The 16,644-nt window shown below is 35.4% G+C and overlaps 1 protein-coding gene across 2 annotated transcripts; it reads right to left on the reverse strand.

The window, feature by feature from the left end:
* Positions 1-11,052: 11,052 nt before the first annotated feature.
* Positions 11,053-16,541, reverse strand: LOC131010519 (probable methyltransferase PMT28). 2 transcript variants are annotated; one of them, XR_009096584.1, is made up of 9 exons: positions 15,363-16,535; positions 15,135-15,284; positions 14,558-14,828; positions 14,359-14,454; positions 13,819-13,993; positions 13,090-13,332; positions 12,712-12,906; positions 11,498-11,753; positions 11,053-11,413 (listed from the first exon to the last, which is right to left on the reverse strand). XR_009096584.1 is itself a non-coding variant. In XM_057938073.1 (8 exons), the coding sequence occupies exons 1-8, from the start codon at positions 16,197-16,199 to the stop codon at positions 11,555-11,557; spliced, it is 2,166 nt and encodes a 721-aa protein (XP_057794056.1). In that variant the 5' UTR covers positions 16,200-16,541; the 3' UTR covers positions 11,053-11,554. The 2 variants fall into 2 exon arrangements, 1 of the variants encoding a protein (XP_057794056.1); XM_057938073.1 differs by having other exon boundaries at positions 11,053-11,753; positions 15,363-16,541.
* Positions 16,542-16,644: the final 103 nt, after the last annotated feature.

The raw sequence follows: 16,644 nt of genomic DNA on the forward strand, positions 1-16,644 counted from the left end.
CATTGATTTACATGTTTGCATAATAAGGCACAAATTCTGTAAACTGATTAATTTAAAACAAAATCTTATTTTATGTCTATCAAAATAATTAAAATTTTATTTTTATTTTTTATAAAATAAATCCATACATTTTATTTATATAGGGAAGAAAAATATATTTTTCATTTCTGCAAACTTTATTTGTTTCTGTTCGTCCATTACTATAATAATAATAATAATAATAATAATAATAATAATAATAATAATAATAATAATAATAATAATAATATATTCTATAATACGATTAGACCTTAGCCTACGTGACAAGCCTCAAATTCTTTCTTTTCAATCTCAATCTCCAAAGTGGCATTTGAGAATCCAATCTATATATTCTCATTCTCACTTTTAAAACAAAAGTCACGCCTCCCTCTTCCTCACCCCATCGCCGTCGTCCCTGAATCCGGTCGGCGTCGTCTTCCCCTTCACTGTCTCTCTCTTCTCTCAATCCTTTTCTCTCTCTAAAGTCGATTGCACACTCAAATCGAGCCCTAATTCCCCCCTTAAACTGCCCGCCTCTTTCTCCCTCTAAATTCCGGCGTCGCCGCCGTCCTAAGGGCGGCGTTGCTCCGCCTCATCTCTGACTCCCTCTTCCATTCCTTAATTAGTTCGATTATGTTTCCACTTCTTAAACCCATGAGAATTCTCCATTCGAAGCAATTAATACAAGAGCCCTAAGATTTCTTTTTCCTATAACCCGTTGTCGTTCCTTCTTCTAGACTCCGGCGAAATAGTCGCCGCTGAGCCCTGGAGTTCGTCCACCGTGCCGTCGACCCCCACCCCACCGACGACTTCTCTGTTTTGATACCTTCATTTCTGAATCTGTCGTGATTCTTCCTACACACCTTTGGTAAGTATTAAATTAGTTTCCTAATTTAATAACACGTTTCACTATTTTAAATATAGAATGATTATTATTTTAGAAAAAATAAATTTTGGAAAGAATTTTAACAATGGAAACTTATAACCTAGATTTTTAGCAGAGTTGCCAGAGCAGAGTATCCAGAGCAAAGGGCCAGAGCCAAGTTGCCAGAGTAGAGATGCCAGAGCAGAGCTACCAGAGCAGAGATGCCAGAGCAAAGTTACCAGAGCATAGTTGCCAGAGCAAAGCTTCCAGAGGAGAGCTGTCAGAGCAGAGTTGACATAGCAGAGCTTCCAGAGCAGAGCTGCCAGAGCCAGAGCAAACCAGAGCAAAGCTTCCAAAGCAGAGGGCCAGAGCCAAGTTGCCAGAGCAGAGCTTCCAGAGCAGAGATTCCAGAGCTAAGTCATTAAAGTCAGAGCCAGAGCCAAGTCGCTAGATCCAGAGCCAAATCGCCAGATTAGGCCTTAGTTAATTGCATACCTACATTCTTAATCCTCGCTTTTCCGATATTTATAAGTTTTAATTGCATACCTAGATTTTTAGCTATAAATTCCTTAGTTAATAATGATTTACGCTGCATCGTATTTTTTCAGCCAACACAAGGTACTTTTGTTCTTCTTTTGCTGTGTTTAGGGAGCAAAGCAAACCTTTTGCTGTGTAATTTTAGTGCTTCGTATTTGAATAAAATTTGTTTCTGACTTGTGAAAGATATGTTATAAGCCTTTCGACGGAATATGTAAATTACAGTTGATTGGGGTCCATATAATACCATTTTGAGTTGCCAGAGTAAAGCTTCCAGAGCAGAGTTGCCATAGCAGAGCTTCCAGAGCAGAGCTGCCAGAGCCAGAGCTAACCAGAGCAGAGCTTCCAGAGCAGAGGGTCAGAGCCACGTTGCCAGAGCAGAGATGTCAGAGCCAGTGCTAACCAGAGCAGAGGTTCCAAAGAAGAGGGCCAGAGCCAAGTTGCCAGGGCAGAGATTCCAGAGCTAAGTCATTAAAGTCAGAGCCAGAGCCAAGTCTCCAGATCCAGAGTCAGAGCTAAGTCATTAGAGTTAGAGCGGGATGATGAGGACAGAATCCAGCTCAGTAATTAGGGGACAACGACCTGACAAGTTATAATCTAATAATAGCCTTAATTAGTTTAATGGCGAGCATGCAGAATAGATGACCAAACGAATTTACTACTTTACCCCAACTGTAATGCCTATAAATACCTACGATGATGAAATAAAGCACACGCTCTCTCTTTTACTGCTTTAAGAACTCTTCTCTTTTCTTAGAGTTTGAACTAATAAAATTACATATATAAATAAAATATCTAAATTGTTAGAGTTATGTTTGTTAGATAGTTGACAATTGGAGTCATGGTTGAATATAATTTCATATTTGATGATGGTCTCTCAAACTCTAGATGAGATGATGCTCAAAACTCCAGACGAGATGATGCTCTTTCAAGTTTTAGACGAGATGATTCTCTTTCAAGTTTCAAACAAGATGATGCACAGAAGTTAGAGGTGATCTGTTAAGTTTGCGACGAGCTGATGCCCACAACTTGGTTGGTCTTAAAACTCCAAATGATACGATGTTCGATAAATCAGTTATGGTCTTTTAAATATCAGGCGATATTATTTTCATAATTAGTTATGCTTTTAGAAGTTCGGAATTATATGATACCTATGTCAAATTTATATGTATTTCTACTCTCTTTTTATTTCTTACGCGTCAATTTTTTATAAAATTTCATATGAAAACTAATGGGTATTTTTATGATCTCAACAAAATTAATAATTTAATTGCTAAAAGTTGTTGACATTACTATAATTTAAAATGTATTACTAATTTAATTAATTATATAAATAATTTACATAAAAAATTATTTTATATAATTATCATAAGAATAACATAAAATATATAAATTACAAGAAAATATGTACCCGTCGAATTTCGACGGGTAATACACTAGTAAGAGTGTATATGATTAGTAATGATACTAGTTTTAATAAAGAGTGTGTTATAATAGAAGAATGGACTTATTTTTATTAGGGGTTATGGCCAAAAAATACTCGAAATTTGAAAAAAATTGTAATTTTAACTTGAATTTTCAATTAAACCAAAAAATATATGAATTTATATTTTTGTTACAATTTTCTCCTAGGTTTGACTTTCAACGAAATTAGAGCTTATTTGACAATCGAAATTAAGTTAAATATATTAATTTTTGTTGAAATTCTATTTTGAAGAAGTTTCCAACAAAATGAGCTTGTCTTGCTTGGAGCGAACTTGTACTAGATATTTTTTGGATTTTCATCTGCCCATCTTCCTTAACTTGCTCTCTTTTCGATCTTCAAATAAACCGACTTCGAGGAGTAAATTTCACTACTTTCTACAACCCACGTCCAGTTATCCTCTTTGTTTTTAGTTGGCTTGAACATGTCAATAAGAGATATTAAACGAGCATTTGAGCTCATGAATCGAGCTAAATGAACTTGTTATTAGATTTAAACAATGGGCTATAAATCGGATTTCTGAGTCCAAATGTAGAAAAAAGGCATTCAATTTTTTAAAATGGGGTAATTTCCTGTAAATCCATAACGTTTACACGGAATTGGTTTTTGCTCATATTTTAAAAAATTCGCCCCTAAATACATAACCTTTCATTTGTGTCTTGTTTTTGTCTGGTCGACGGTTTCCCCAAATTTTAAATGACGTGGCATCGGAAAATGACATTGTGGCATTAGAAATTGCACTGTAGGACGTCGTAAATTGAATTAAAAACGACGCCGTTTTTAATAAGCCAAAACAACGTTACTTCTCTTCCTTTTAACATTCCATATTCGAATTTATGTCCTCTATTCGATAGGGCTTCCAATTTCTAGGGTTCTTACACGATTTCACTGGAACTAGCGTGAATCTTGAGCGAATCGCGGTACCCTTTGTGCTTGCCCTTCAAATTTTGACCTATTAGGTAGGGATTTGTGATTCGTTTCAATGCCGTCTACACCTTCCAGTTCAATTTCGAGCGTGAATCGTGGAGGTTCTGAAAAAGTTCTTTGTGGGCATGAAATCCCAGCTTCAATCGACACCTCCCACACTCAAAAGAATCCTGAGAGGCGGTTTTATAGTTGTAGTCAAAGAATGGTATGTTTCTTTTAAGTTTTCATGCTTGGTTTTGATTTGACATTGTTTTTCATCTTTTTTTTATATATTTTGTAGTTTGAAAAATGTGGATTTTGGAGATGGTTGGATCCAGAGTTAAGTACTTACTACAAGATGACCATGAACAACATAATTCTTCAAAGAGATAAAGCCTACGAAGAGCTAAAATTTTGCACACTTATTGGAAAAACGAAAGCTGAAAAGTATGAAGAATTGATGGAAATGTTTGAGGTGAAGTGTGATGAGGTTGAAGAAATTAAACTTGTGATGAAAGACCAAGAGATTCAAAGTAGGAAACTTCAATATAAACTTAGGATTACTTACTTCATGTTAGGCTTAGTATTTGGTTTTTTGGCAATGAATATTTTGTCTTAAATGACAAAGCTTATAATAATGTTCATGAATGTGTAATATGCAAGTTGTATTCATGTTGTTTTGATGGAATGAAATGACTTTCAATTTAAAGAAATACTCATGAACACAAAATGATAAACAAAATGAATGGTTGTTGCATTAACATACTTAACATAATGTTTACACAATTATCAACATTCATTGTTTGCATCATCAAAAGGTAAGTCATAAGTTTGCCAATCAATGCAGGAAAAAAAAAAAAAAAAGGTAAACAATTTCATGTCTGATTTCCAATTGATGTGCCTGCTAATTTACTCCTTGCTTGTACCACCCTAAGATCACTTGACCTGGGGGCACTTATGTATTGATTTCTTGTAGTTTCACGAATGTATATCCCAACTGCTGATCTTGCAAAGTTCATCTCCCTGAAAAAAAACTTCACTGAATCACTTCTTCCACCTCTTCCACTGGGTCTACCTCTTGCCACATAGGTTCACCTCTGATTGGCACTAAGCCACTTTCATATACCTTCAAGTACCTAGACACACAGTAATACTCATGCACCATCTCCATTGGGTCCCTCCCCATAAAGTGTAGTGCACTAACAATATGGATGCATGGGATACCAGTTATATCTCATTCTCTACAAGTGCAAGTGTTGTTATTCACATTCACCACAAGCCTACAATAGCAAATTCCAACAATTAATACTTGAATATAAATCAAACAGTTATTAACATACATATTACCTGGCTTGGTAGTAGAAACCTCAAACTTGTTGTCAAGAGATGGCTTAGCAATACAATCTGGTATTTTTTTTCCTATACTTCTCTAGCTTCTTCCTTATGTTTGGACAGATGGTATCTGTCACTTTTTAAGATGTCATCCCTTTTCTTTACTTGTCTCACCATCAGGTTGCTTCTTATTTCCTCAAGCATGTGTATGACATGCTTTCCTCTTGCATTGAGTATGTAGCCGTTGAAAGTCTCTGAGATGTTGTCTATCATATTTGACTTCACAAATGTGGAAATGAATGGTTTACAAAACATGTTGGTGTCCTAGACACAAAGTCCTCGTAGGCATGAATACTCTCCCTCTTCATCTCCAATAAATGACTGTTGTATTTCTCCACATAGGTACTTCTGCAAACCTTGAGGAAGATGTTCTTCAAGGTTGTACCTTTGTGGCTTTTCTTCCAGTTCATGTAGATGTGTCTAGAGCAATTCCTATGCTCTGCATTATGAGCTAGCTCTTTCACAACCTTCTCTAGCCCCTATACAAATATTAAGCATCAAACAATGGAATATCAGTAGTTATTACAAACATTAAGTATCAAATAATGGGATATCAATTAATTTGATACTTATTTTTTGCTGGTCAGAAATGAATGCATAGTTCAAACCATCTCCAACCCCTAGGTCATGCATCAAAATCTTTATGAACCAGGGCCAGTACTCCTCATTTTCAAGTGCACATGTTGTCCATGCAATTGGAAACATTTGCTCATTGTCATCTTTGGCAATGGCACACAACGGTACCCTTCCTAGAAAAGTTTTCAAGTGACGCCCATCAAGGCCAATGATAGGCCTACAACTTACCTTAAACCCCTTTACAAATGAACTAAACCCCACATATAACCCCTTGAATACATGGTCTTCTCCCAGCAACAACTCAAACCTACCTTCATTGTTACTTCTCCTAAGTTCTGCACAATATTTTCTTATCAACCCATAATGGTAATCAACACTACCCATCAACCATTCCTTAGCCCTGACCTTAGCCTTGTACAACATGTCCCTAGGTATGTCATATTGAAATCTCTCAACGATGTCCTGCCTAATATCAGTAACTGAGAAATTAGCTCTAGTCCTAAATACATTCAAGTATTTCTTGGCTATCCACTTGCTTGTGAGAAGCTTATTATTCATATGCCTAGGGCATGAGTGATCACCATGGTATGTCTTTATCATGAAAGATTAATCCTTTTTCACTACACTGCCATAAATCTTCCACTGACATGGTGGAGTACATTTTGCAAAACACTGAGTTTTACTCACTTTCCTAAAATGGACAAACTTACCTTGTTCTATATTCCAAATGGTCAATGCATCCCTATACTGATACCCATCTTGGAATCTCATTCCAAGAACAATTTTCAGAGTCTTGTGATCCCAATTAGGGTCATAAAAAATCCTATTACTGTTAATCTTAGGAGCTTCCATCCCAGGATAAGTTTCATCATTGTTCATATCATTGTCACTAGCTTCATATTCACTTTCAGCCTCGTCAGCAATGTCTGGTTCATTTAACTGCCTCATTAACCTATTTATTTATTCATCATCAGTTTCCTTTCTCATTCTTCTAGCATTTAAATATTTAGGGTCATCATTTTCTAAGTCTGCATCACTTAGCCCATCATCATCATCACTGTCATCTTCCATTCCCTCATCTTCTACAGTCCCTCTAGCATTTACCCTCTCACCCTCATCTTCTACCCTCCATCTATCACCTTCCCTATGACCCTCTTCAACACCTATCCTTCCTTCAGTGATAAACTCTTGTTCTACTTGCTCCAGTATCTCATGTAAGTCAGAGCTCTCTGCCTCACTAACCACCCCTTCCCCAGCCTGAGTTTCTACTTGTGTTAGGTCTCCATCCCCAGCCTGAGTTTCTACTTGTGTTAATTCAGGTTCTATCATAATAGTATCTATTATACTACCCTTAACAAACTGATTTTCTTGTTCATCTTGCATTCCTTCCCCTTCTACCCTCTATGGTTCATTTAGTTGCTTCTTATTTTTTTCTGGGTTGGTAAACATTGCATTGTGTGTTACATCTATCTTCTCTATGTTCTTTTGCAATCTACCAAAACCATCATCAATTCCCCCATCCACATAGACACTAATCACATAAATGCATTCATTTAAAAGATTCAACAGTTGTCTAACTTGTTCATCCCCTTCAATCAAAACAAACATGTTTGTCCTAGGATATCGGAAGAACAATTTAGACCATGACTTATACCCTACACACTTCACTGCATGGGTAAGCTTATCATAATCAAACGAATTAGACACCAAATCAAAAATACCCAAGTAAAAACCATTCATATACACTGGAAACCCCCCATACTCATCAAAATAACCTCCATGGTGAATAAATAGAGAAAAAGAGTCACTGCATACAAAAAAATGTCACATGAGACACATCAATTTCTAAAATTATCGCAAATACGGTTCCATAACTATAAAGATGCGAATACTTACGGGTACACGACTTCGTTGTCGACCATGGAAGACTGTGGATGTTTCCTTATAGATTGTCGCCCGAAATCACCGGTCTTCCCCCTCAATAGCCCGCGCCCGATGAACTTCTAAGAACCCTAACCCAGCGAATTAGAAATGTAATTTGGGAATTTGAATCTGGAATGTTAAAAGGAAGAGAAACGACGTCGTTTAGGCTTATTGAAAACAACGTCCTTTTTAATTCAATTTCTGGCGTCGTACTGTGCAATTTCCGATGCCACAGTGCCATTTTTCGATGCCACATCGTTTAAAATTTGGAGGAAACCAGCGACCGGACAAAAACAAGACACAAATGAAAGGTTATGTATTTATGGGCAGATTTTTTAAAATAGGAGCAAAAACCAATTCCGTGTAAACGTTATGGATTTACAGGCAATTACCCCATTTAAAAAATAGAAGAAAATAAATTCTCTCTAGAATCATATCGTGTTTCAACTTGATTTCTCTCGTTCACAATTGACGTTGAAATTAAAACTTGATTCAACACTAGCCATGCCTTTACAAGATTTATTGCTTGAAATATTCGTTCTCAAGCCTATTAATTTTAGAAATAATACATCCGCGTAGCCATTTTGAAGAAGGAAACACAAATTTTAGTCACTAATTTGAAAAACACAAAATCTAGCCATTTTTTACATTTAGGGACTATTTTGTTCTTTAATTAGGGCGGACCGAATTCGAGTTTGCGCACGAGTTAGGTACTCTTGGCACTATTAGTGCCAAAAGTAATAATTGCCAGCGACCGCGGGAAGTGCTTGAATGGCACAATTGGCACTAATAGTGTCATTTGTACCAACTTCCAGCAATCGCGGGAAAGTCAACGGCCGCGCTTGAATGGCACAATTGGCACTATTAGTGCCATTTGTACCAATTGCCAGCGACCGCATGAAAGTCAGCAGCCACGCCTGAATGACACAATTGACACTATATGAATGACACAATTGGCACTATTGTACTATCATAACCCGCGAGTCCAAACTCGAAGCTCAATCGCGTGTAACCCTAACTCAGTCCGCCAAATTAAGGGTAAAATAGTCTTAAAACATATTAAAAAAATGATCAAAATTTATGTTTTTTAGATGAGTGGCCAAATATTATGTTTCATTGTTTAATATGGCTATCTCACAAGTTGACTTCATTTTATATAGCATGTCATATAATTCAAACTCAAGTAATTCATGCGCAAAACAATATGCTTCATCGATTTAATTTAATTTAATTTAATTTAATCAACATGGATTTCTGATTTGGCACTTAACCGATTTCTAGGAAATTCATGGTATGTAATTACTTATATAAAATATGATATGATATGTTTTTGCATGGTGTGACCTACGTCGGTTTCTAATATAAAACGAACTCAACGACGTCAAATTCTCAAAATCAAGCTTAATCGCAAAACTTGAAATAAACTGGACCATGGTTATACATTTGGCTATAGTGTGTCACTTGAAAATTTGCATCTAGACTTGTACAAAAAAGCATCATGCATGGTCTGGGACGGATCTAAAGGCCAGGCACCCCAGGCCGTCGCCCGGTCAATTTTTTTTTTTGTTACCTATAAATGTATGATTTAAATTTTTTTTTTATCTATATATGTTAATCTCGTCCGGTCATAATTGTGTCATTTCAAATAATTATTCAAGATTCAACTCGTTTTCTTTATTAAAACTTTATTAGAATCATCCGGTGAAATCTCGCCCGGTCATTATTAAATTTGTAGATCCGTCCCTGTGCATGGTTATACATATGGCTATAATACGTCATGTGAAAATTTGCAACTATTGCATTAAAGTCATTGCGGAGCAATTTATTCAACTCATAATTAATTAACAAACTAGTACACGCCCATTCGTGCGATGCACGACGGACATCGAAATCAAACGATAAATTTAAATAAATAAATATAAATAATAATAAAAATAAAATATAAACAAATACAACACATGCTTTAAAAATATAATATAATAATTAAGATCAATTACTCAATAAAATCTTGAATATAAAATTATAAATTTTCAATTTATACAAAGTGTAATGAAAATTTGCATTATGCATATTATTAAATAGTATTATACATCATAATAAATATTTTCATACACAAACATACATAAAAAGTTGTAATTTTTTAATGAAGAGATAGAAAATAAAATATTTTATACTTTTCATAACTTATTCGTTTTAAATTCGTTTTTGATTATTTTTATACTATATTGAATTTAAGATACATATGATTATTTTTTCACGAATCAAATTTGATGACGTTTAGAAAATAAATAAAATATAATAACATAAAAAGCAAAAAAAAAAAAGTGAAAAAATTGGTGGAAGAAGAGAGAAAAAAGAGAGGGAAAAACTTCTCTTTTATATACTAATATAGATTGTCAATTCTCAATCTAATATTAAATTTAATTAAGACATAATAATAACAAATATGTTAATATAAAGAAATATAAAAATTCATACAAAAATTTAATAAATCTAAATCATATTTGAAATTAATTTTTTAAGATTTAATTAATTAATTATCTATAAATTTATATTAATATAAATTTCAACCTTTAAAATTTTATTTTTAAGCTAAAGAGTTCTAAAATGAACAAATATAAGACTAATCTTTTTAGTTACATTAAATTGTTATAGCAAAAAAAAAAGAAATAGAAAATATTAAAAATGATGTCTGACAAAAATATAAAAAATAAAATAAAATAAATATTAAAAAAGGAATGAAATAGAAATAAAAAATTGAACGTGTTATTCAAAGAAAGGAGGTAGGGGAGAGGAGAGGATAGATGAAAGATGAGAGAGAGAAAAAAATTGTGACTTTAAATGATAATAATTTATTTATTTTAAATTTATTTTTTTATAAATTTTACATCAAATTAAAGATCTTATCATTATCTTTAATTTAACATCCATATAAAATATTTTTTTATAAGTAAAAGTTGATGAATTTTAAAAAAGAATCAAAACAAAATATGCAAAGTAAAGAGAAATTTTTGTAGAAAAAATTCGTGCATGTTTTATATATATAGATTAACTAATAGATATTTAATGAGTAAATAGTGGGATAGATTGTGGGAGAGAGAATATAGTTCTTTTATAAGAGAGAGAAAAATTGGCGATAAAATTTTTATCTTTAAACTGCTCTTTTATATTATATATAGATTTAAACTCACTCATACAATACATATATACACAATCGTACACGTGTATATAAATAAGAGAGGGGGGCCAATAATTTCAGCAATGATTCATAATCTATTGTCCACATCCACCAATAATTTCAGCAATGATTCATAAATATCAACATTAAAAATGAAATGAAATGCAGTTGCCCTTGTCGAATTTTCTTTTTTCTTACAAAATTGTTCCTTTTACATTCGGATGCACATATTACTTGGTAGCATTCCAAAAGAGTTTTGCTTCGTTGGAGATGTATTTCTTTTTGATGGACAGGTAAAATATAAATAAAAAACTAAGGTACAAAGTTACAGAATAGTAGAGCAAAGTTTAGGGAAACAACTCAAAAAAAGAGCAAGGCCAGAAGCAAAAGAAAATGAAAATAAATGTGAGTATATTCTAATGGAACCTTAAATCACTCTCTATGACATCGTCTGTATTCACCTTTGGTAGGTTTGCATAGTGAGCAGCATCAACAAATAGCCATTTAAATGGTGAGGATATACTGAAGGCAGCAGCTGCAGATTCCCACCAACTCAAATGAACTGTGAATAATTAGGTAGCAGCAAAGAAGAAAGCAAGCTGTACAAAATCCATCTCACCTTAGGGTAATATGGTGGTCAAAACTGTTGGGGGTCGACGTGCGATGAAGGATGGTATCAGGGGCGCCACGTGGTCTTCTGGGCACTCAGGATGGCCTCCCGGTCTTGTGCAAAAGTCATCCGGATGTCCCAGTGCAGGCTTCTCAGAATTTCTTCCAGAGGGTTTATAATTTCTACTTTGTCGCGGATGATTGCCCAACCACCCGGTCGTAGAAGCCGGTCCATCTCCACAACAATTACTATGGCCTGCTTGCATCTGAACATAAATACAGTGAGGACGACGAGAGGCCTAAAATCTCATGTTCAAAATTGAACAAAAAACTCAAAGGAGCGTTTACATTGGCTGATAGATTAAACTGATAATACATAAGATTGAGTGTTTGAAGGATTACATGATGAAACGACATCAAAATTATTCAATGCCATCACAGTTATGTTGTGGATAGCTTGGTATAATTTATATCTAAACACCCTTCAAATGTATAAATAGCTGCTCAAATGTTGGTTCCAAACAATGGAAAGAGTGGGAGTAAAGAAAGAGCAAATAAAGTGAAAAGACAAAACTAAAAGAAATTGGCAACAACCAGATCCTCCTATACTAAGACACAAGGCGCTTGTATAATTTCTTCTAGTGATGAATCTAAAAAAAATCTACAAAATTCATTAATTATCCCTCAAGTTCAGCTTATCTAATGATATCACCCTTATATTAAATTACTAAGACACCATTCCTGTGATACATTCGGATGCACGATGCATCGGCCTTAAAATTAAATCCTAATTGTGAGTTAATAAATCCTAGTGCATGAGCTGTTTCAGTTTCACACTCACTAAACTTGTAGATTCCGAATCAGATTCAGCTACTGGAACTGCATCTACATTCATCGGGTTCTACTCTTGGAACTACATCTACATTCATACCGGTCGACCCATCTATGCGGCTCGATGCATGCAAGTTTTTATCTTTTATTAAAAGTCTTTATTCAAGGTAATTCGGTAATCAACCTTTAAATATGTAAATTCAAGAAATATTGCAACAGAGTGCTTAACAAGATAAGAAGCTTGTTTTCTAGCTTGTACTGTAAATCTAGGAAACTACTGTCAGCAAACGAATATTTACAAACAGACATTTCCCATAGTAACATAATATCATCAAAGATGCCAAAATAGGTCAGAATTAGGAAGACAAATGGGAAAAATGATTTGTTGCGGACCTGTTTTTAAGCCTTGAGAAGAGATGATCAGCATGCAGGAGGTCATAAGATCGAGGATAAGAACCAAAAGATTCACACCAATCATGATACACACCAAGAAGCCCACGCTCAAAAATTATCGGAAGTGTATTAGGTGCATGTACAGGAACCACATTCATAACCCAAACACTCTGGTCTGAAACTGCAGCTGCAAATCTGTAGAAAAGTATAGTAAAATGATTAGTTATTATCATCATGTCAAGTATGCGAGAATGGTGTGACAGACACGCCGAGTGTACACCACTTGACTGTATATTACTCTTTAAAATCTAAATTCCTTTTTTTCTTAAGTTAAGACAAATAGAGATCTAGAACTACGTAAATATTTTAGTAGCTTACCCTCCACTTATGGCTTTCATGTCCATTATGTTTCTGATGGTTGACCAATCGATATCCATTCCAACTAGATACGACTTGTTCACAATAGATCTCCAGTGCTCGCTGTCAGCAATTAACTTCTCTCTGTTGTTCATCCATTCAGGAAATGTGTGAAGCCGCTTTGGCCATTCCGCAGGCCACTCAGCTCCACGTTGTTCAATAGCTTCAGGAACAATGTGAAGGCAAGTTTTAAGCGGAGCATACCTGTATTAATATCGCAATCACAAAACTAGAACCAGACAGATCGAGTTACACCAGAAAAAGCTGATCAAATGAAACGAAAGACCACCTGATGACATTACTAGGAGTCTAGGACCAACAATTCTAATGTCGGCCTTGAAGGAAAGGCTGTTTCGGCATAGGAAGTTTTATTAGAGGGATTTAAGAACTTTCCATTTGTTTCTAGATGTGATGTCTGCAGTTGACTGATTTGCCTATTTTCTTGCTATTGCACAGTTTTATGGGATTATATAACGGTTCTTTCTTTAGTTCTTGTTTTCTTTTAAAATCCTCGAGTAACTTATTTGTCACTAATCTTTAAGATTTTTTGTTTTAAATCACAGTCATTGATCTTGTCTCTATAATACAGAAAGTGACATATGAGTTGCTTGATCAACCACCGGACAATGTTGATTTCTGCTGAAACATGAATGATGCATGAACTAAGTAAAGGAAGATCATATTTCTCACCAGGCAAAATCTGGGTTCTCATTTTCCTTGCAAAGAGGCGGAACTTTCTTCCGTCTCAGTTCATAAATATCATTTCCTTCTGGCTTTTGATATATTTTCATGCCTATGTCACTGAGTTCATCGGTTTTATCAGCCAGGATGTTCCAACAGATTGATGCTGTCAATGTGGACAAAGCTGAAAAGGGGATGAAATTAGAAAATGTCACATCATTAGGTCAGAGAGCAGTGTAGACAAACTTGCAGGGATCAACAAGCCAATTTAAAATCATGTTAAATTGAAATATGGAACTAAATCCATAAACAAGATTTCTTAATAGAAGCAAGAGGGATATTTCCCAATTATATGCATTACAAATAAGGATGAATAAATCCCGGCATATAATTGAAGGGGAGTTACGAGTGTAATATAACAGGTGCAAAGAAAGTTAACGTGCATATTTAGGTAATGCAATTAAAATATAAGAAATGTAACTACAAAATCTGAGGGCACTTCATAAATTTCAAACGAAGTGCAGGAGCTTGTGGGAACTAAGAGCAAACCTTCTTCGGCTTCGATACTGCTATGCTTAGCTGACAAAATGAAATACCCTCCAGGCCTTAATATCCTATTCATCTCCAAGATAAGCTTGGTCGCACCTGAAATTAAATTAGATCAATATCTTCCTGATGCTTGCAACAAGTAGAATGGTAAAAAGGGGAAATTTAAGATGAATGGGAAGCTGAGAATGGCAGCACAAACCATTTGAATGCCAAGAGATACTGCATTCGCCACAATGAATTGCATCAAAGACTCCACTAGGAAATGGAAGTCTCCGAGTTGCAAGAGGGCTAACTACAGCAGGGAAACCACGCTCAAGAGCAACTTGTGCTAGGTCCACTAGGTCATCTTTCAAGCCAAGCGTAAGAGTCAAGACGTCCTTCTCAAGTAGAGAAGCCATAAAGCTCGAATCTTTACATCCCATATCTAGAACTATGCGAATGTTTTTCCCCAATTCAATGTCTGGCACCATCTAAATCCGCCAAATTCCGGAAATCAAAGATGTAAGTATCCATGTTTAAAGGACAAAAATATAGGTGGAGTCAACTCTCATATCAAAGATACATATATAAATGCAAGAACCTGATTAAGACTATCCCTACCCATGTAAGAGAACTTAGATGAGTTAAAAGTTCTTTTGTATCAATTTTCGCCTCTTAATCAAGACGAACAGTAAAATTTTTACCATAGACACTAAAACAATCCAGACAAAATATCAAGCTATACAAGTTTTTGAGATGAAAAAAAGTTATTACATAAAACAGCAAGAACACCTCACCTCTTCTATCGATTCTAGATAATGCTGAACTCCACCCTTGAATACAGACTGATTCTGTGGGAAGGTGAGATAATCTCCAGATTCCACCAACCAATCCTGTGTCTTAATATATGTAGCTAATTTTGGATGTTCCACATTTTTATACAATATCTGCAAGCAACTTATAGTTAGCAATGTACAATTTCTACACAAAGCAAAATCTGAGATAAAAACTCTGCAAGTATATACCTTTCCTTTGCTTTCAGGCCACCTAACCGGAGTCCCATAACCATCACGAGGGAGGGGCACGAGACACATGACAGCTGATCTCGGGCAACTCCTCTCGTGATGCCTATAACTTTGCAGCCTCCCCGTGGCACTTTCAATGTCGATACAGGGAATGTAGTTATGCTTGCTCCTCGTGTTGCATAACTTCCAAGTGTACCGTTTTTTAGGATCAAAAACAGGACCCGATGTCTTCCTATTTGCCTTCCTTGAACCACCATTGTCCTCCTCAGAAGATTCCTGATCAAACTCCTCCGCATTGATGAAATTAGCATCTTCCTCCACAGAATCATTGGCATTGGCAATGGCATTGGCATCCTCATCCCCATCATTACCTTCATCATCTCCCTTCTCTGTGATCACCTCCTCTTCCTCCTCCACCTCAGATCCTTCATCTTCTTGATTCTTGTTTTCACCATCCTTTTTCGACAGCTTCGCATTCCCACCACCACCATTTTCCGGCTTCTTTTCTGGCTTCAAAGGCACGGACCCATTATTGATTTTCTTGTCTTTATCACCCAATCCAGACTTAAATCTCTGCTTCCCACTTTCTTTTTCCTTTTTGGGTACTATTTTTTCAGAGTGAACTCCGAAATTACTCACCTTCCCATTTGATGCAGCAGATACCGGCTCAGCAATGTCATCAAAAGTCTGCCTTTGAGAAGTCACAGAATAATTTGAAAACACAGACCATACAATCACAAAGCAGAGGCCCAATACCACAGTTGCAGATAGCTTCACAAAGAACCCGTATGATTGATTAGAGCGCTTCACCTGGGGCCCAAATCTTCCTATAGCCATCTCTCTCTCTCTCTCTCCAAACCCACAAAATTTCCTTCCAAGATTTCTACTTCAATGAAATTTTAAGTTAACAAGAACTGTAAAGAGAAAGATCAGCTAAGCTGAAGTAGGAATGATGGGAGCGAGGTCGAATCATTACAATATGACGAAGTTTTAAGTTTTAACTGTAAAAGAGTAGAAGCAAAGGAAGATCCAGAAACAGAATTTTGTACTAAATTGACATTAAACCAACATAACCCTCCAAAGAATGGGTAAATTTTCAATTAACCCATGATTCAAAAATGTGATCTTTACTAAGGGTTACGTTGTAGTTAACGACAGATTTCACTTAATATGGAATTTTTTTTTTTTTTTTGAAATATGGTCAACATTTCATTTACTGTCGTCAAGATTTTCAAGTAGGCTTATTTTAGTTCATGCGAACGGGAGGAGAAAGCAAGAATGA

The sequence above is a fragment of the Salvia miltiorrhiza genome, chromosome 2 (genome assembly GCF_028751815.1).
Source record: "Salvia miltiorrhiza cultivar Shanhuang (shh) chromosome 2, IMPLAD_Smil_shh, whole genome shotgun sequence".
NCBI lineage: Eukaryota > Viridiplantae > Streptophyta > Magnoliopsida > Lamiales > Lamiaceae > Salvia > Salvia miltiorrhiza.